At 35.5% G+C, this 22,289-nt stretch overlaps 2 protein-coding genes and 4 long non-coding RNA genes across 6 annotated transcripts; 4 read left to right on the top strand and 2 right to left on the bottom strand.

Moving 5' to 3' along the window:
- Positions 1 to 2,488: 2,488 nt before the first annotated feature.
- On the bottom strand, positions 2,489 to 6,349 carry LOC141626910 (uncharacterized). The gene is made up of 3 exons (XR_012536474.1): positions 6,263 to 6,349; positions 4,155 to 4,312; positions 2,489 to 2,615 (listed from the first exon to the last, which is right to left on the bottom strand). It is a non-coding gene; the product is annotated as an uncharacterized LOC141626910 (long non-coding RNA).
- LOC141626907 (uncharacterized) lies at positions 2,880 to 3,809 on the top strand. The gene is made up of 4 exons (XR_012536473.1): positions 2,880 to 2,958; positions 3,305 to 3,435; positions 3,517 to 3,601; positions 3,692 to 3,809. It is a non-coding gene; the product is annotated as an uncharacterized LOC141626907 (long non-coding RNA).
- LOC141626908 (uncharacterized) lies at positions 4,213 to 5,346 on the top strand. Its single transcript, XM_074440493.1, has 4 exons — positions 4,213 to 4,303; positions 4,407 to 4,586; positions 4,676 to 4,744; positions 4,846 to 5,346. The coding sequence occupies exons 1-4, from the start codon at positions 4,283 to 4,285 to the stop codon at positions 5,014 to 5,016; spliced, it is 441 nt and encodes a 146-aa protein (XP_074296594.1). The 5' UTR covers positions 4,213 to 4,282; the 3' UTR covers positions 5,017 to 5,346.
- A 1,167-nt stretch (positions 6,350 to 7,516) lies between the features above and the next one.
- LOC141626906 (uncharacterized) lies at positions 7,517 to 16,032 on the bottom strand. Its single transcript, XR_012536472.1, has 4 exons — positions 15,712 to 16,032; positions 15,559 to 15,588; positions 15,323 to 15,451; positions 7,517 to 8,048 (listed from the first exon to the last, which is right to left on the bottom strand). It is a non-coding gene; the product is annotated as an uncharacterized LOC141626906 (long non-coding RNA).
- A 2,054-nt stretch (positions 16,033 to 18,086) lies between these two features.
- LOC141632710 (uncharacterized) lies at positions 18,087 to 18,839 on the top strand. Its single transcript, XM_074445229.1, has one exon. The coding sequence runs from the start codon at positions 18,087 to 18,089 to the stop codon at positions 18,837 to 18,839; it is 753 nt and encodes a 250-aa protein (XP_074301330.1).
- A 2,539-nt stretch (positions 18,840 to 21,378) lies between these two features.
- Positions 21,379 to 22,040, top strand: LOC141626987 (uncharacterized). Its single transcript, XR_012536550.1, has 3 exons — positions 21,379 to 21,451; positions 21,573 to 21,665; positions 21,971 to 22,040. It is a non-coding gene; the product is annotated as an uncharacterized LOC141626987 (long non-coding RNA).
- Positions 22,041 to 22,289: the final 249 nt, after the last annotated feature.

The following is a 22,289-nucleotide window of genomic DNA, read 5'->3' as shown; positions in this document are numbered from 1 at the left end:
AGCTTTCGCCCTCACTAAAGCATCCTAATGTTCACTGTAGGTCTCTCCCCTTCCAACCTTCCGGTCTAGGTCAAGGCTTACCAAGATTAATTATCTAATTATGTCGACTCAAGTAGACAAGAACAATTATATGCAGTGATTAACAACAAAGACGTGATTTTAGCAATAGATCTGCAAACCTAATTACCAATTAACAATAGTTCATTGAATCCCCTAAATCCTAGCGCGAGAATTAGCTATGCATAATGGTAAACAAAGCAAGAGCGAAAAGTAAAGAAATACTAAACATTGCAAAGTAAAGAGAGAAAAGAGAGAATTACAAGTTAAGATCCGGAGTAAAGAGAGGTAAGAACAAAGTAGCAGCAATTAAGAGAGAAAAACAGTGTTTTTGAGAGTGTATGAGATGATTATTAACCTAATGACGACTTCCTTTATATAGGGAAGTGATTATTAATATAAAATAAACCTAACACGGGATAAAAATCCCGAGTATATATGCTAATCACTTGATCGAACAACTTTATATCACTCGATCGAACAAATCCAAGCTAAAACCTCTTGATCGAGGACTTTAGGTAATCGATCGAACACTATCAAAAATAAGCCATTCGATCGAGTAGAAAAAGGACTCGATCGAACAAGATAATACTCGATCGAGTACTTTCCAGCGCACAATTCCTGCTTCGCGCACTGAATTCAAACGGCTGCGATTTCTTCGTTACTTGAGGAAACATAGCGTTTCCAGTGGCGTTGGAAAGTTAAGAGGACAAGATTTCATCTCCAATTGGAACCTAAAAATCAGTTGTAGAACTCGATATACGGCTCTTCAAAGTAGGCACTAATAATTTGAAGTTCTTCCTTTGCTCGCCTAGCTATCTTACTTCTTTGTGCATCACAATTAGTAGTTTCCAAACTCCAACTCAACTCATCTCCTAAATGAATGCATAGGGACATATTTTAAGCTTGATTATGCTCCTTTCCGGTTCATTCCTGCAAATAAGACAAGAGAAACCAAAGTAGACAATTCGGGGGACATTTGTAGCTAAACACTACTAAATATGCATAAAGATGCATGCAAATATGGTACAATAAGTCTATATAAAATGCACACATCATAAAATATATAAATAACTAATATTATTAAATTAGGTCGAAACCTTAACTGACCCGCTGGGTCATAGATTAGTTTATCTTAAATGGAATATAAAACATATAAGTCGCCAATATTATTAAAAAATTACCTTAATAGTTATATAGGCTAATTTAAAAAATTAGTAATAGAATACTTCAATTACAACACAATTAAAAATTCTGCTTATATTCCGTAATACTTTTGTATCATTTAATTTTAAAATAATTATTTTTAAAAAGGTTAATTTTTATAATTGTTTTTTAAAAAGTTAAAAATATAATTTAATTATTAATATTAAATTTAGATTATTATCTATTTTAAAAAATGGTGTAAAATATGGCAGCAGAAACTCACCTTGACTTGTACACTAATCCTAACTCGACCCGTACCTCATATGACCTTACTCGCTTACTTGTATTCTAATATGGCGCATATCACCCAATCTAAGGCGATTATTATATGCTCAAAGGCAAAACGTATAAATTCTACGGAGTAATAAATTATGGAGTAAACTATAGGCTAACACAAATTCTTGTTTTAGAAAGGGTCATTTTAGTCTAAAATAATAAGGCGTGATTTTGAGACCATGTTATGGTCAAGTGTGATCATAATGGTCCAGCTAATTCTATTTTAATTGAATTTTGGGTTATTAGACTAGTTTTATTGATAAATTGGTCGTATAATGCAATTTTTATTAAGCAAAATTAAGCAAAATACGTCACTTAAACATTTCACATAAACAATGGCTAGTAACAATCGTGTTTGGGCCAAACTTGCCAGCCCTTAACCATTACATACCCTATTTAAACCACTTTATAAATAACAAAAAAGAAAAACATCATATACTTCTCTAATGCAGAAGCCAAAAAGCTGACGTGGCATCATAATAGAGAAGCACTATCCTACGTGTCACAGCCATAGCATAGGTAGAAGGAAAAAAAAAAAAAAAAATCTCACCTAAAATCATACGTGATTTTAGAAAAAAAAAAATCTCATCTAATCTAAAATCCTATCCTATGTGATGGAATATTCCATATTCCATTCTATATATTCCATCTAAAATATCTAATCTAATCTACGTATGGCTGATGATTTTATTGACTGCAAAGTCAACGCAATAAGTAACTAAATCCTAATTCCTAAATTAGTTGAGTGGAATAAGGAATGAAATCAGACGTACGTTTCTTTTATGGAATGACATAATATATTATCTTCTTCCTTTTGCTTTGACCTATGTCAATCTTTTTCCCCAAAATATAGCTAATTAGTTCTCAAAATACCCTACCCAAATCACTATAAATTCACATTCAACATAGTCATCTCCATCCATCTCTATCGTTCATAATTTACAAAAAAAAAAAAAATTTAAGAACTCCGATATGGCCATCAACTGCACTCCCGTCGCCCTACGCCATTTGCAAGCAGATATGATCTCCGCTGAAATTTCCGTGCGTGTTGTGCACCTTTGGGAAAGAAAAAGCTTCTACAACAAAGAAGAAACTTTAGCATTAGAGATGTTATTATTAGATGCAGAGGTATTACATGTTTTAGCATTAATTGTCACTTTCTGATTTTAAATTATGCTGTAAAATTCTCTAATTACTATAATTTACAGGACAGTCTAATTCAAGCAACTATTCGCAAGCGCATCATTTTCAAATTCAAGGATAGGATCAGCGAGGGACATCTATACAAACTGTCAAGATTCACCGTGGAGGCAAATAAAGGCGTTTGAAATGGCAACTTCAAGAATTACGCATCTACTTTGCATATCCTACAGTTGTTAGAGAGGTGCACAATCTACCCATCCCAATATATGGATTCAGGTTTGTGGACTTTGGTGATATTTTATCTGAACGAGTATCTGATGAACATTTTATAGGTACGTCCATGAAACTCATACTTAATCAACAAATCAATCACTAATTGAAAATATTTACTTATTATATAATTTTGTAACATCTATTGGACATATTCACCCAGATGTCATTGGTAAGTTTTTACGGAGTCGGAGAAGTCAAACCAACAAAGAATGGAAATAGTTGGATGACAATATACATTGAGAATATTCGGTAACAATACCACTACTTTTAATATTCAACGTTATATTCCATAGCTATTCATTTAGAACAATCATTTTAATAACCTACTAATTAATAAACATATACCCAGGAAGGAGAAATTAGCATGCTCAATATGGGACGACTATGTTGGTTTAGTTCAGGCTTTTGCTGATGCATGTAAATCGTCCACTGAACCTGCTATCATTGTCATCCGCTGTGTTCAACGGTGTAAATGGGAAGGTATACAACTATTTGAGTATGCAAAATTTAATTGTATTAATCATTGACCTGACGGCATATGAAATTCGATGAACTATCTAGGTGAACCTAGGGTGACAACTACAAGACACGCCACCCGTTTCTACTTCAACCACGCAATCCCAGAGGTGGAAGCGTTCCTCGGAGAGTAAGCTTATACAACTACTATTGTTAAAATTCTTAGGACTTTGATAATTTCAGTGAAATAATACTAATGTTATATTCTAATGCAACAAAGACTATATGCCGGTCAAGAACCAAGTAACTCCAATGTTATATCCTATATTTCGAGTGAGTCGGAAGATATGCTCTCAGGAGATAACTTGAGTACAATTACGGAGATTAAGAAATGTCAAAAGGTAATATTGTACTTTTTTTTTGTTTAATCCTGAACTATGGACTACCGACTTTACAATATTTTTGAATATATTGTGAATATATTGAAAATATTTGTTGTCATGCAAATACATTTGGGAGATATGTGACACTTGCAACTATATATGATGTTGATTTGGTATCAAGTGGTACTATGATAGTTGCAAGCATTGTACAAGTAAAGTTGTGAAGAATGATTCAGGTAGGTGGGTTTGCAAGAAAGAAAAATGCATTGGCGGAACGGAAGGTCTCGAAATTAGCATACCAAGGTATTAGACAGACTCCTAAATGAATTATTTTAAAGCGCATTTTTCAGAATAGCATACCTCACTATTCTCCTTTTGCATTCAGGTATCAGGTAAAGTTTCGTGTCATTGGTGCAGATAATGAAGTCTCCGAATTTGTCATCTTTGAGACTCAAATCACAAGCTTCATCAACGTCTCCTTGTGAGACATGCTTGCTGCCCTTGAAGAGGTAATCCTTCTGTGGTAAATGATTACAGAAGTTATAATCAGTTATTAAACATTGGCACGAATATAGGTTAAATATCTACGACTAATTTCTTATCACCCTGCAGAATGGACGAAAGGATGATATGCCAGATTTCGACATTTTCATTGACAAGCAATTTATCTTCAAAGTGGAAATTCACCCAAAGTACAACTTGGAGCAGAAATCAAAATCATACACAGTACTTAGCATGAGTGATGATCAGGATATGGTGGACCGATGGAATGCCAAGTACTTGGCCTTGAAGGTGTGCCAAAATATAACTCCTTTATGAATATACATCATCGAAAATTCTGGGACATGGTCTCATATTACCTTTTTTAAACATTAATGCAGGAATCTGAAGTTGGCAGTGTGTACCATGATGTGAAACCCAACGGTAAAGTTGCATTGGCTGAAAATAAGGTATATTTTATTTCAACCCTTTGATATTCGAATACAGTAATTTCATACTCAGTGTTAAATTCAATGTGTGAAAAAATTAATAACATTAATTTCAAATGCAGGCATGTGTATCCGAAACTGAGGCCAGTGACAGTTTCATCACTCCACCCTTAAAGCGATCATTGTCAAAAATGTTAGATGCGACCAATGATGACGATTGTGAGGTTCGTATCATAGGGGATGGATTCTCAGCCACCAAGAAATTGCTATCAGTCAAGTTGGAAAAGGAATGATCGTGGTGACAATTGTGACCATACTCATCATATTAGACTTTGGTTTTTAGAACCCCAAATAATTAGGCCAAGGGTACTACGCCCCAATGATATTATGCTATTTTAGACTACGGTTTTTAGAACCCAAAATAATCAGGCTAAGGGTATTAGACCCCAATCATGTAATGCTATTTTAGACTACGGTTTTTAGAACCCAAAATAATTAGGCTAAGGGTATTAAACCCGAATCATAGAATATTATGCTATTGCAATTAATGTATGCGAATAAATCATGAACGTGTGTTCAAAATTCCTTTACTTTTGGTTTTAATGATATATTACCATTTATCATATGTCGTTATTGCACTCAATATGAAAAATCGACAAGCTGAGCCATGGCAAATGTCATAAAACTATTAGCTACCCTCACTGGGAATGACAACAACAAACTAAACATAAATTCGCCAAAAATTTACCTAGAACTTAACCTAACTGACTAAGAACTAAGAACTATATACAATATAGCACAATCAAGTCTTGAGAGACACATTCCAAGAAACAGTACATGATAAACATTCTAGGAGTATGCACATGACTCGAAAATTACTTTAAAAATTTGGAGTCTTAGAAATAGGAACCAACTAATCTGACTAAAAAATAAGGACTATCCTTACTCACCAGATTCTTCGAGACTCCAAATATTTGCAGTTATCACAATAAAAAAAAAATTCAAAAGTATTTGTGGCTGATAAAAATTTCATTTCAAATTTTTTTACGCCATTTTGATACACATTTTCTCCGTACATATGTTATTTCAATCTTTGCAGTTATCACAATAAAAAAAATTCATACTTGGCACAAAATGAAAATTTAAATGAAGGTACTCTTAGTATGTTAGACTCTAAACCCTATATTCTATCAGATTTTGGCTCAACCACCTAGAAGATTGAATGCCACAAAAAGAGGAAATCCTTCTCAGAATCAGTTAAAACAACACTCTAAACAACACTCTCTAAACAACACTCTTGCTATTAAAAAAAACTTTCACCTAGCAGACTCATCAGAGGATTCAAATAAGAGCATGGCTCCAGATACTCCAAACACTAATTCAAAGAAGAGGAAAGCAACAATAAAAGATCGCAATAAAGGTAATACAATTTACTCCACTTTGAAAAAACGTGATTATTCCGTATCCTATATTAAAAAAAATGGTTGATAATTGACAAGAGTGTATTGTCTTGGACAGAATCAGTGCGGAAAGACTTACCCCAGAGTTCATCCGCCAACATGGTCAATCCACTCAGTGATGTAACGAATCTGGTGAACAATAGACAATCATGTCATTCCATAGAAGGTATATATTTATGAATCCGTTTAATTTATAATAATCTGTATTTTATAAGAACATAAATTTACATAGCTATGAAATTCATATTGTAGCCAATCCTCAAATCAAAAGCACAAACGTTATACATCCACAACACAAGGATAACAAGGGTATGCATGTAGTACAGTTCATTTTCTAATTTTGCACACTATTGTCGATACTTCAATTATACATGCTGAACAGTACTACTCAAAGTACAGAGAATAGTGTTCAAGGAAAGAGGAAATTCAATACTCAAATCGCCCTAACCAATGTTCGTGGAAAGGGAAAAGCCATTACGAATAAAAGAGACACAGACACAGGTAAAGATATAGGCCATTATTTAGTGTGATATTCTTATAACCATTTCTTTAATTATAAGAAAAGGAAGGCAAGAATCAAAAATCAAAACAAAGGTAATACAACTCAGTCAAGTTAATGAACTTGAAATTTTTACGCTCAAAGTATTTATAAAACTTTTCAATCATTTCAGGAAATGAACGGTCCTTCACAGAATCGGAGCGGAAAGACTTACCTCGAGTTCATCGCCAACGTGGTCAATCCTCTACGTGATATAACGAATGGGAAAACAAGAAACAACCATTTCATTCCATAGAAGGTATTTATTTATTTATTTATGAATCGTTTAATTTAGTACAATCAGTATTTTATAAGCACACAAAGTTACATTTTAGCCAATATTAGAAACAAAGGCACAAATAATTAAAATCCACTGAACATCCACTGAACAAAGGTATGCATGTAAGCACTATAAATTTCAATTTATAATTTTGCATCACACAATTGTCTATCTTTGCAAGTATACATGCTTTGAAAAAGATAAGCAAACTCTCAAAATACGAGAGACCAATGTTCGAGGAAAGAGAAAAGCCAATACTCAAAGCGCCCTAACTAATGTTCGTGCAAAGGGAAAAGCCATTATGAATGAAAGACACACAGGTATAGAAATAGGCCATTATTTTGGAGCAGTGTACGTATAACCATTTATTTAAGTGACCACATGAAAATGTGCCTATCTTGAAAAACATACACCACATATCAAGTCGGAACGCAACTCCGTTGTTAACAAAGTATCACCCCGACAAATTACGGATCTAATGCATTGAATAATGTTATCCGTAACGATGACGTCATTCGAATCCATTCATTTTGTAAAAGTTTTTCAAAGAAAAATTGTGGAATTTATCACTCTGATCAATCATCTACTTAATTTATACCAGGAGCTATTCAATATCAATATTTCCAAAATTGTCAAGTATGCTCTAAAATCGCAAGACAAAAGCGAAAGTTGATTACATCCCAAAGGAAAAAAGGAAATAAAGCGACCTTTGAATGGCTTACTTTCCATGCTACATGCCCATTTCACCAAAATGTCTTTCACACGCGCACATCACCACTTAATATACTTCAAGGTAATTTTAGAGTTCACTTAATTGTAAAGCCACTCATGATTCTGTTTTGTTACTTTTCAAGTGCATAATGTATGGGTCATAATATGCTTTATATTACATCTTTTAGCACCACATCGAACAAATGCAACCAATGCAAGACAGAATAGAAAATTGATCTTAACTACAAAGAGGATGAGCAACAGCACATCACCTGGCAGCGGTACTCCTACTTCACTGCTGAGTTGTGGTGCCACCGGTACAATTCATCACCTTACCTGTTCATATGCATAAAGCACCATCACTGTGTTAGTGTTTAATATTAACAAAAAAAATAAGAAGACGTGTTATTAAAGTATTATAATCAATACAAATGCAGGTAATGCAGATGATATTAATAATGGTATTCAGTATCAGACGAATCTGTATACGAGCTCAAATCACTTTACTCCTCCAATTGGTATCAACACGAAACTTCAGAACTACATTTCCTATTTTTTTTTTTTCATATCATCAAAATTTCTCATAATTTTCTTCTCTACTAACTATGCTATCTACTTAAATATAGTTGACTCTTTAAAAATGAATATTATCTCCACATATGAAGCATCATCAAGTCAGAATGGTATGTATAATAATATATGTTAAACATGTATTTCATCTTCTCTTTTAGCATAATATTTTGCATTTCGTTCTCTCTCTGATCTTATTACAGCATTAACTCCAATGACCTCATTCGTAACCTCGAAGCAACCTGCTTACTACAGTAGAGAAATACTGGAGGAATTGACTAGGAATATTTGTAACGCATATGAAGGTATATATACATATATATATATATATATATATATATATATATATATATATATATATACGTTTCATTATCTCACCTCTTTTTCTATATTCTACCTATTTTGCCTTTGCTTATATACATTTCGTTATTGCAGCATCTCGCCAAGTGACTACATTCACTTCGGAGAATACAAACATATCTCAAAGCCTGACTAGAAATATGTGTTCCCCATATATAGAAGCGCCATCAAGTAGAAGTGGTGGGTATAATATATATGAATTTATGATTATTTGTTTTATTTAACCACCTACTCTACTTTGGGTAATTGACATTTCGTCGTCGCAGAATCAAGAACTATGCACACAGCCAATAAACAACAACAATTGACCAGATGCGAGGCATCATCAAGTCGAAATGTTTTTGATATTGGCGAGATTGAGCAAGGTAATTTTAGAATGAGTCATTTATGTAGCTATGGAAAAAAAAAAGTAAATGGCAATGTTTATAAGCCTATGAAAATTATTCAACCATTACTAACATAATGTTGTAACCTAACTTAATTAATGCAAATGAAACACCTTGGAAGAAACACTGGAAGATACACTGGAAGATACACTCGAAGGTTACTGGGATATTGGGGATAAGGATTACAGTTGCAAACACTGTCATGCAGAAATGTGGTACGCAGAAAGAGTACGAAAGAATAGGACGCAAAAAAATCCAACTTTCTCTCTGTGTTGCATGGATGGAACCATAGAACTCCCTATGTTGAAACATCCTCCTGAATTATTAAGAGATTTGTTGAGTCAAAGTCATCCGCAAAGCAGGCACTTTATTGACAACATCAGAGCATATAATTCTATGTTTTCATTTACCTCAATGGGAGGAAAAATCGACAATACAGTCAATCGAGGTCGAGGACCTTACACTTTCAAAATGGGTGGTCAGAATTTTCATTTAATAGGGTCTTTGTTACCACCAGAATCAGCTCCCCCAAAATTCTGCCAGCTTTACATTTATGATACGGATGAAGAAATCCAAAGCATAGGAAAAATGTCGGGTAAGAGAAGCTAAAAATATTTCAAGTAGACCCCCGATTTTATGTTCTAATGAGACTCACTTACTTATATATTTATGTGATATGCGGCCCACAAATCCCGAACAATTTAATGATCAGCTCATAACTCGTTACGAGAGATGATTGATCGATACAATCCCCTAGCTAAAATGTTCGTAATGGTCGGGAATAGATTGAGTTCGGGAATGGAAGGAGAAGTTAAGATGAGGTTAATCAAAGAAAGCAGAAATCGACGGAAGAACGTACAATCTCCCAGCCTTCCGAGGTTGCGGCTCTTATTGTTGGGGACATTGATGAAACATTAGAGAAGAGGGACATAATTATTGAGACGCGTAGTGGCCGATTGCAACGAATATCTGAGTTGCATCCTTGCTACCTATCATTGCAGTATCCTCTCCTATTTCCATTCGGCGAAGACGGTTACAGACTCGGCATCAAGCACAGTGAAAAATCAATTTCTAAGTCAAGCAAAGGTGAAAACGCACGAAATCAGCTAACTCTTCGTGAGTTTTTTGCTTTCCGTATATCTGAGGATCGACCGTTGGACAAAGAACCTTCAACGTTATTATCATCGGGTAAAGCATTCCAACAATTCTTGGTTGACGGCTATATGATGGTGGAATCACAACGGCTTTCCTTTATCCGTTACAACCAGCCAAAACTTCGATCAGAGAGTTTCAAAATTCTAGCCGATTCGGTAGCAGGGGAGAGACCGAACCATCTTCATCCTGGGAGCCGTATCATTGTACCACCATCATTTTTAGGAGGTCGCAGTTACTTGAAAGCAAACTATCAGGATACCATGGTTATTTGCAAATGGTGTGGTTACCCCGATCTGTTCATCACATTCACGTGTAATCCAAAGTGGCCAGAAATAACCAGGTTCCTCAAAAAGAAGGGACTAAGGTCCGAGGACAGACTGATATACTCGATCGAGTTTTCAAGATAAAGCTACAAGAGCTCATGAAAGACTTAAAAGAACGTCATATTTTTGGGCGCACAAGAGGAGGTTATTTCTTTACCTTTATAACTTTGTAATGTAATTAGGCTTTTATAATCAAACGAATTTAACACCAACAACTGAACTAATCCACGATTTTATATATTTCTATTTTCACAGTGGTATACACAATTGAATTCGTAAACGTGGCCTACCTCATGCTCATATATTGCTCTTCTTGCACCGAGATGATAAGTTCCCCGAAGTTGCTGATGTGGATAAATTGATATGCGCAGAGATACCAGATCCGGCTACAGATCCTGTTCTGTATGAGGCAGTTAAGGAATACATGATACACGGTCCGTGTGGGGATGGTTATCCACAATCTCCGTGTATGGTTGATTCCAATTGCTCTAGACATTTTCCAAAAAAATTTAACGACCGAACAATTGTCGACTCTGAAGGATACCCTCGGTATAGGAGGAGGAAGAATGGACGAGAAGTTGAAAAGGGTGGCAAACTTCTTGATAATAGCTTTGTAGTCCCATACAATACCACATTGTTGCTTAAATATCGCGCACACATTAATGTGGAGTGGTGCAATCAGGCGAGGTCTATCAAATACTTATTCAAGTATATTAATAAGGGCTATGATCGAGTCACAGTTCATCAACTCACTAAGTCGTAATAATCAGAATCCAGATCGATAGACGAGATCCAGAGGTATTATGATTGCAGATATATTTCACCGTGCGAAGCTGTTTGGAGAATTTTTTCGTTCGACATTCATTATAGGACACCACCCGTTGAGAGGCTAGATTTTCACCTACCAAATGAGCAGAGGGTTGTTTTTAATGATGAAGACCACATCAACACGGTCCTTGAAAGAGACAATATTAATAAGACAATGTTCTTAAAGTGGATGGAATATAACAAACACCATCCTGAAGCAAGAGAATTGACATATGCTGAGTTTCCGATGAAGTATGTGTGGAAAAGGGATAAAAAGAGATGGTCCGAAAGAGAACGGGATTCTCCTTGGAAGGATGCACCATATGTCCCCTGGTGGTGGTGAACTGTATTATATGAGAACACTATTGAATTTTGTCAAGGGTCCTACATCATACGAGGACATACGGACGTTTAATAAGGAAGTTTTTCCAACGTTTAAAGAAGCGTGTTACGCTCGAGGCTTGCTTGGTGATGACAAAGAATATATTGATGCTATCATAGAAGCGAGTGATTGGGGATCAGGTGTATACCTAAGACACCTCTTTGCCACCTTATTAATTGCTGGCAACTTAGCTAAGCCTGAGTTAGTATGGGAGAAGACCTGGCGTCATTTGACAGATGATATTCTCTATAGAAGACGTTTAACACTACGGAATGAAGGTATTTTAAAACCATACTCAAATTTTATATAATGTAAGCTTTATGAAATAGTTTGATTACATTTTTAAGGGTTCGTGTACAACTGTGCAGATCTACAACTTAGCGAGAGAGAGCTGCAACAATATGCTTTGGCAGAAATTGAAGCATTGCTCAAAAGCAATGGTAGCACCCTTCGTAGGTTTGAAAATATGCCATCCCTTGATGATTCATTCACATCAGGAGACATAAACCAATTGATATTAGGTGAGTTGTCTTATGACAAAGATGCACTAAAGGAGGAGCATGTTAAACTTATCACATCTATGACAGATGAGCAAAGAGCTGTGTATGATGAAATAATGGATGCGATCAAGGGTCAACGAGGAGGGTCTTCTTTGTCTATGGATACGGCGGATGGGAAAACTTTCATATGGAAGACGTTATGCGCCGCCATAAGAAGCGAAGGAGAGATTGTACTTGCTGTCGCTTCAAGTGGGATTGCAGCAATCCTACTTCCAAATGGATCGACAGCTCATTCAAGATTTGGTATACCAATCAATGCGTCCGAGCACTCCACGTGTCCGCGCATAAAACCGGGTACTGATTTAGCGGAATTATTGATAAGGACTAAGCTTATTATCTGGGATGAAGCACCCATGGTCAATAAAAATTGTTTCGAGGCTCTTGATAAGAGTTTGAAGGATGTGATGAGGTCCTCGGCTGGTGGTGACCAGAATAAGCCATTTGGTGGTAAAGTTGTCGTCTTTGGAGGCGACTTTCGTCAGATTCTACCGGTGGTGCCGAAAGGGAGTAGGCAAGATATCGTGGGCGCTTCGATCAGTTCTTCATACTTATGGTCTGAATGCAAGGTAAAAAACTATACTTTATACGAATTTACTATTACCTACTAACATATATATATGGTTTTATACTCCATTTCTGATAAGCTATTTTTTTTTTAATATAAAGGTGTTAAAGCTTACAAGAAACATGCGTCTCCAAGCTGGAGGTTCTAATTCCAATGCAGATGAGATCAGGCAGTTCTCAGAATGGATATTGAAGGTGGGAGATGGGTTACTCGGCGGCCCTAATGATGGGGAGGTTGATATTGAGATGCCAGAGGACATTCTCATACCCCAAACAAGTGACCCTATTGCAGCGATTGTCAATAGCACTTATCCATCACTGGAAGATAATTTAGGGAACCACGAGTACTTGCAAGAACGGGCGGTTCTTGCTCCCACGCATGAAATCGTTGAGACAGTCAATGATTATATATTGTCGAAGATTCACGAGATTGAAAAAGAATACTTAAGCTCAGATGAAATAAGTAAAGAAGAGAGCAATATATACATGCAAGATTTGTACTCTACCGAGTTTCTCAACACTATAAAGTGCTCTGGTATCCCCAATCATAACCTAAAGTTGAAAGTCGGTGCTATGGTAATGCTCCTTCGAAACATTGATCAAACCCGTGGTTTATGCAACGGCACAAGGCTGGTGGTTACTAACCTAGGGGAACGCGTTATTGGCGCCACTATCATAACCGGTAGCAAGGTGGGGGACAAAGTATATATACCTAGATTATCTTTGTCTCCTTCAGATGAGACTAAGTTCCCCGTTAAGTTCGTAAGAAGACAATTTCCAGTCACCGTATGTTTTGCTATGACTATTAATAAGAGCCAGGGACAATCTCTCTCCCATGTTGGGCTTTACCTCCCTAGGCCGGTGTTTAGTCATGGACAATTATACGTTGCAATCTCAAGGGTAACAAGTAAGAAGGGATTGAAAGTGCTTATTTGTGACCAAGAAGGGGTCACATCTAATGTGACAACAAATGTCGTCTACAAGGAAATATTTGATAATTTGTAACGGCATGTTGTCAGCGTACATTATTTCCTACTATTTGAACTTAGCTCAATAAGTTAGCGACTCTTTTTACTCTTTAATTTCAATACATTAGCGCAAAAGATTTATGTTTCGAATCATAAAATAAAATAATAAATGCTGCGTATAATATTAACAGCAGATCAAACAGTATTTTTAGAAGTAATACAATCATATTTCATGTTCAATTGCAGCATGTATTTTCAGTACCAACAGCAGCATGTTTTTGTTAGGCTCTTTTGATTTTAATTTTTATTTCATTTGTCCTACCATGAATTAGAGTGCTACCTGCTCAAATATGAAGTTTCTTAGAGATGACTAAGAGACCCCCCTTTTCCAACTACCTGCTCAAATATCACGTGAAATCTACTTCTACTTTTATTTTTTGTTTGTATTCATAAGATTTTATGACATGCAAAAAATAATATTTGAGCGTATAAAAAAATATTTGCAAATTTCGTCTGTATAAATATCATTCAAATTATAATATTAGGTATACCTGTGATATTTTTAAAATAAGAAACAAAAAATTACTCACTTGCTGAAACGTATGAAACAATGAAACATAATTTTTAATTCCAACAAATAGTTTATACAAAAAACCTTTTAAAAAGGAAAAACACATTTTATATATAAACAAGGTCAAACACCCCCTATATCTTATCAACTTATCTTCTCTTAAAAAATTATCTTCTCCAATATAAATATATATCTTATCAACTTATCTTCTCTTAGAAAATTATCTTCTCCAATATAAATATCCCTAAAATAACTGAACTAAAATGATATGCGAAATATACGACCTAAAATAACGGCAATTAGGCCACAAAAGAAACCCTACAAGAATCACTATAAAATCGACAATACAGCCCCAATCATCTCCATTGTTCACAACCACAAAAAACTTAAAAAAAAATTAAGAATTCCAGTATGTCTAAAGACAAGGAGACAGAGAATGGATCACAGAGTTTCAAAAATATAGATAATTGTGTAGTGAAGGCAGAGACTGAACCATCTATATCTAGGAGCCATATAACTATATTGTCATTATTTTTAGGAGGTTGCAGCTACTTGAAAGCAAACTATCAAGATTACATGGTTATTTGCAAATACTATCAAGACGCAGACCAGATTTCAAACACCAAAGAAGTCACTTTGCCAAAGTGAAAATGAATGATAGTGTTTTAATGTTGAGCAGGTAGCACTATTTATCTTATGCTGTTTTAATTAAATGTATTCGAATAAATCATCAGCGTGTGTTCAAATATCGTGTGACGACCGTTTTTAGAAACCCAAATAATTATGGTAAAAGAACTTTTTTAGTGTGGTTCATTTGTTGTTAAAATTCCGGTGAACAACAAAACGACTGATGTTAAATATTTGTTCCCTAATGTCAAATTTACATTGCTTCAGAAAACTCAAATGAAATCACAAGTATCATCAAATTAATCACGAATATAACAATCAAGGTACAAAAACTCACCTTAATTGAACAATCGAACATCAAATAATCAGCGTGATCTGAGTTATCACTCCGCCCTTAACATCATCACGGCTGATAAAATACGATTCCCAGCTGTGATTCTTTTCCCTCTAAATACAGATATGCTTCCTTGACAACATATAAATCACAAGTAACATCAAATTAAACTACCATCACAAAGCAATCGTTAGCATTATATAATCAAAATATCTGATACAAAGGTAATAATTACTCACCGAGGACGACATCCGCTGATGCTAGATGATCTGTGACATAATTAAGAAAGACGATCAATACTCAGATTAACAAAGATGCGAGAGACGATTGTCCCCGGTCCTACTGATAAAGATTCTACGGCGGCCATTAATTATATATGATGACGGATTTACCTTAACATTTCATTCAGCGGCCTATATATCAAAGAAGCGGGATCGGAACCACCCCTTACTGCCAGCGCGCAAAGCCAAGGGAATCCTTTGCCTGAGAGATGATGATGATGATTGAGGTAGAAGATGTTGGGGTGTGACGATTGAGGAGATGATGAAATCAGTTGGACGATGTTAGGTGAGGAGGTAGAGGTGTGTGAGAGAGTTGGACGGAGTATTCTAGATGTCTTACATCTAATTTTTGTTTTACGGTTTATTTTTGTTTAGTGAGTTTAGTGAGTTTAGTGAGTTTGGTGAGTTTGGTTTGTGGTGGTCGGTGGAGCATTCCAGATCTTAGAAAAACATTTGCCACTCTTTTTTTTTTGTGTGTTTAATCTTAGAAAATTATTATCAGACTAAATTAGCCTTTACTCGGTTTATACATTAATGTGTGCGCGGTAATTTACTAGAGTACATTTTCATTACAATGCAAGACGATTCTACATAAAAAGGTGATTCATTTTAATAAGAAAACTTTTTCATTAATATAGTAAATGAGTAGTCCTTTAATAAATTTGGATTGTCTTAGTGTAAGACACTCGCACACAATAACTATTGTTTGCTATATGAACATCTTTAGTAAATATAATCAACTTTATGTTTTTAAACCAACTATCTATTTACTACATCCGTCTCAATAGATCATTTACGTTTGCTATTCAAAATATTCATCTAAAATTTTAAAAGCAGACCCGTGAATTTCACGGGTTACAACCTAGTTCAATCATCAATTCATTTCACTCACCCGCCCCTCACCTTCTCAATTTCTCATTGTCACCTACTCACCTTTGCCAACATTTATGAATGAATATTCTTCCTTCTCATTCATCATGATCATGATCATCTTGCGTCCATATTATACATCTTTTTCACTCTATTTTTATACTTACTTCATTATAAAAACTTTCCCCCCCTATTATCAGCTAATTTTTGTTACATTTTTAGTGTGTTCTTATTATAAATATTCTCCAGATTTAATATGTTTTGTGAGTATATTAATTGTTTCTATATTAATTTGGTTAATTATTCTAAATTTCTAAATATAATTGATTGTTTTTGTTTTAATTAAAGCTTGAGTTTTTTTTTGTTTTAATTAAAGCTTGAGTTTTTTTTTGTTTTAATTAAAGCTCGAGTTTATGCCTTTAAATTTTTTGTGTATTTTTAGATTGTATTTTTCAGTTGATTTTTTTTTAACCTAAGTTAACAATTAAAATTATTAATAATTATTTTACCGAAGTTAAATGGGCGATGTACATTAATCACATATCAGATAATGGGTGAGGTTGATTGTTGAATAGTTGTATACAGGGATACGGAGTATAATTTTGTAAATTGAAGATGAACACAATTCTGTAAATAAAAGATGAACACAATTCTCTGAATAATATCATTAGATTTGTGTAAAAAAGAGTTTCATTGAAATAAAAATTTCATGCCATTAACTACTTAATTTTTTTGATTAATTTTATAGTTTTAATTTGTTGTTTTCAAATTAAAATATAAGAATGAGGCACAAGAAATTAATGAACGGCTAATTTAAAATTTATAAATAGTACCCTAAAAAAGTAAAACTTTATATATACTGTGCATGGATTGCACGGGCTCTAAACTAGTTTTAAATTAATTATGAAAGGAAATTCAAAAATTGAAAAAATAAGTTTGAATCACCATTTTCGATTATGTAACAGCTAATTAGATACGGTACATTTTAATGATAATTGCCATATTATTGTCCAACAAATAATTATGGGGTAGAAAAATAAGGAAACATTCACGTCATTAATGAGCTTCCTTCACATATATAAACTTGGCATTTATTATTGCATATGACTATAGGAAACGAAAATGAAATCCCATATTATCAATTTACTCAATATATTAATATTTTGACCTTGATATATATGCTAACATCATCCAAAAAAAAACCTTCGTTAATTGGATTGGAGTACTCCATATTAGTCTCTCCATTCCAATCATTTGTTTACCTTTTATATTCTTTTGTGAGGGTTTTTTTTTAATAAAAGATAAACAAATTAATGAATTAGACGAAGAGTGTATCTTTCAAGCTGGTTGTGGGTTGTGAGAGTGACGTTTCTGAGCCATCGACATGGGAACAAAGGAAATGGATTTGGAATAACCTTTGGAAAGTTCAAGTGTGGCCACGGATCAAGCTTTTCTTCTGGCAGCTGTGCAATGACGCGCTAGCAACCAAGGTAAATTTATCATTTCGGGTCGGTAGGGAGGATGTTTTGTGTCCTCTGTGTCAGTGTCAAGTTGAGTCAAGTCTTCATTTATTTCGTGACTGTGGTTTTGCTAGCGAGGTTTGGAACGGATTGGGAATGCAGGTGGAGGAGACCGTGGGGCTTGGTGGGATAAGGGACTGGGTGGAGGGTTGTTGGAGGGAGATGGATAAGAGGGATTATGGGTTATTGATGGTTGGGTGTTGGGCGTTGTGGGAGATGCGTAATCAGGTGGTGTTTGCGGGGGAAAAGGGAGAGATTGAGAGGGTGGTTAGTCGGGTTCAACGGGTTCTGGAGGAGGTTGAGGGGGATAGGGTGGCTCAGTCCAAACGGGAGGGAAGGTTGGCTGAGGAGGGGCAGAATGAGCACGGCAGGGGGTGGATGGCTCCTGGTGAAGGTTGGGTTAAGTTGAACGTGGATGCGGGTGTCCAGGAAGGTGTTGGCGTGGGGATAGGTGGAGTGTGCAGGGATAGTGCGGGGAAGGTACTATGGAGCATGGCAGCGCGGAGATTGGAAGTGTGGGAAGCCCATATTGCGGAAGCGGTAGCAGTGCTCGAAGGTCTCGAAGAGGCGGCTAAGGCAGGTCATGATGCGGTGATCGTCGAAAGTGATTGCTCTCAAGTTATAGATGGTCTCAAGTCAAGGAAAAAGGGTCGAAGTGTCTTCGCTCTTGTGTTGGACGATATTTTGCGTCTTTGTACTTCTTTTGGTTCGGTTGTTTTTTCTTATGTGTCTCGTAAAAACAATGAGGTAGCTCACGCTTTGGCTCATGCGCTACCGGTAGTTTCGGGTCGTACTGTTTGGTTGGAAAAACTACCTGAAGTAGTAAGTCGCTATATTTCGATTGAGTAATATATTTACCCAGTTGGGTTTCAAAAAAAAAAAAAAAAAAAAGAGTGTATCTTTCAAGAAATGTAACTAACGCAAATTGATTGAACAATTTATTGGGGACGAGTTAGATAGAGGTTAATATTGGATTCGTATAAAATTGATATGTTAATAAATTATCCTTTGATTCATCATTTTTTATGCTCTAATTTACTCTTCACAATACTTCTTTCAATAGGTCTTGGTATAGACGGGTGGGGCGAACAGACGGGTAAAGACCTCTAATAAAATGGGTAGGGGGGACAAGGTGGGGCACCCCCATGTGCTTTCCACTTTATGGCAAATGGGTATTTTGTGAGGGAAAATGGTATCCGTCTATACGTATAGACGGATAGTGTCCGTCTATAATGAGAATTTGTGTACTTCTTTTAACTTGTAGGTACTCTAAGGTTGATTTAAAAAATATATCTACCATATAATTTTAAACAAGTGACAATACAACACTAACCAATGACTTAGAAATTTACACCGGTCATGTTTGTATTTACCACCATTTTGATACTTCACATTATAAATGTATAGTTGGTCTTTTTTAATATGGGGTTAAATAACACCGTACTTGGATGGATAGGACAAGCTTATTATTAATCCCAAGATATTATAACCATGAGTACTTAGATCAAATGGCAAGGGGTTATTCTAGCTTAACCAGAGGCCTCGTGTTCGAGCCATGGGAACGCAACAGTGTTAAAACTCATGAGGGAGAGCTTTACCACCATAGTGGTCCTACCCGGCTCGAATCAGGATTAAACCGGATGGTTTACACCAAAAAAAATTAATCCCTAGATATTATGCTTTTGTCCTATGTATTTCATTTGATTCGTTATAAGTTTAAGACGCGATATTAGAGCGTAAACATTGATATGTCAACGGGCTAGGAAAATCATTTTATACATCCTTAATCAAATGCGTATTATAACGTAAACATTGATATGCCAACAGGGTAGGAAAATAACATGTGTCGCATTACAATAGTTCCAGTTTGAGTAATAACAATTGGGTAAAATATGAAGTTTCATACTCCGGAGTGGCATCGGTTCTACTAATAACCGATGCCAAATTCAATTTAAGGTAATATTGGCATCGATTGTTACTAAATAACCGATGGGATTATCATTTCTTTGACAGTGGCATCGGTTACTTAATAACAATCGATGTCAATTTAGTTAGGGTTATACATTATTCATTTGTTCCCCTTCCCCTCATTTCTAAATGGCCCTTCCTTACCCACTCCCCTTACAACTGCCACCACGCACAACCACCACCACGCACATCTCACTCCCTTCACCGCCTCCCCTTACCCTTACCGACCACTTGTACAACCATCATTTCCTTCACCATCTCACAACCTCTCATCTCCTTTCAGTTCCCCAACCACGCATGTGTGATCCTCTTCTCGCCACCGTCGCTAATGTTGTCGCCGCTTCCATTTTGATGCTCTGACCTTGACCATGGCTACTACTGCGCTCCCAATCAGCTTGCCGGTAAAATACCAAACCCTAATTTTCTGTCCCCAAATTCGAATCCTAACTAATTTTGTTTTTAATCTAATTTGTTTATTGGTAGTGTTAGTCTACACTAACCCTACTTCTGGTTATCGTTTTTTTTTTTTTAGATTTTCTAATTTGCAGGTGGTTTTTAATATATGTTCTGCTAAGTTTTTATCTTTTTTTTTTATTGAATGCTGTAATTAGTTTGTCGTGTCATTCATGATGGAATTTGGTGTAGTGATTTATGAATTACGAGTTTACTACAGATGTAAAGCGGCGGATAAGGGTGAGTTTGGGGCTATTAGAACTAGAAGCTCGAACATGATTCAATTTACTCGTATTTGAAGCGGGTTTAAGCAATGGTTTGATTTACTCGTCGAGTTAAGGTAATGGGATTCCATCAGCCCTATGATTATTACTATTATTCATTGTTAGTTTTGTGCTAATTGCTGAATGTTTAGTTATATGTATATTTTCTTATGTTCATAAATTGCGATAGCTTATTCTAATGTATGAAAGTTTTATTAGTACTTATATAGTTAAACAATAAAGATTTATTTGTGTGATGGACAATAGATTATCTACTAATATTTGTAAAACATCATATTTTGCTTCATCTACTAATATTTGTAAAACATGACGAGAGATGGAACATTGAAATGCCAACAATAATAGTAAAGGGATCCATATCTATGTTTAGTCTTGGTAATGCCTCTACACTATTTAGAAACAAAAAATGATACTTAGTATACTACGATATCAACAAATGTTACTAAATTTATTACATGGAGAAGAACTAGGTCATTAAACTTTGTTTTGGTATGGAAGTGGGAGAACAAGGTTCTTCATGGCGTTGCAACCAAAGATAATAGCATGTGGAAAATGAGTAGCGAGTTTTGCCATTGCAGTCAGGTTCATGACCGCTGCTACTTCTATTGTTGTTGGCCTTCGTGGTAATCTTTTGCATGCTTCCATTGTTGTTGGCCTTCGTGGTAATATTTTGTGTTGTGATTTTGTAGTGGGTTTCCTGTATGGCTAAAGTATGTTCCAGGCATCAGCTTCAGAACTGACAATGAACCTTTCAAGGTCTGCTACTCTGATTTTGAACACTTCACTCCCAAAATACGGATCCTGTTTGCTAATTTACTAGTCGTACAAGGATTCACATTTTATATAATTATTTGAAATGTGTACTGTTACTATACAGATAGCAATGGAAGGATTCACTGAGAAGATAGTGAGCTTGCTCAAGAGTCATAACTTATAGCACTCTCAGGGTGGACCGATTATTCTGTCTCAGGTAAAAATCTAGAACCATTCCCATTAATTCTTCGGAGAGCGGAGAGCAGAGGGCTTGTACTTGTAGCCAATTGTACCTAATAGATAGAGTTAGGTGGCAGACAATGGGGAATCCAGAAAGTAATCTTTTTTGGAGTCCTTTTAAAAAGTTTTATTATTATACAAAATTAGAATTGTTTTTATTTTTTAGAATGAAAATGGCCGAACTGAACAAAAATGATTAGTGTGCGTTATGCTATTTTGAGATCCCAGATGCTAGCAAAATGCATCAATCCCTCAAATATGGTTTTGGATCCCTTATGCAAGATTGAGAATGAGTATGGGAATCTAAGAACACATCTTGGCTAAGAGGGATATAATTATATGAGCTGGGCTGCTAAAGATGGCAGTCAGTATGCAGACAGGTGTTCCTTGAACTATCTGCAAGGACGTATCAACTGCTGATCCATTGGTAAGAGCCTTCTTATATCATGGATACAAGATTTCTGGTTTAATTAAGCATCTGTATTCTTGTTGCATTCATCATTATGATGACCCAAGGGACTTCAACTTGAAGCTCAGGTACCCAAGTCCGACACTTGGTATTCGGACATGAGTATTCATACTGGAGGTCTTAATTTTAAAC

Source organism: Silene latifolia, chromosome Y (genome assembly GCF_048544455.1).
Source record: "Silene latifolia isolate original U9 population chromosome Y, ASM4854445v1, whole genome shotgun sequence".
Classification (NCBI taxonomy): domain Eukaryota; kingdom Viridiplantae; phylum Streptophyta; class Magnoliopsida; order Caryophyllales; family Caryophyllaceae; genus Silene; species Silene latifolia.
This window is presented reverse-complemented; position numbering and strand designations above follow the sequence as displayed.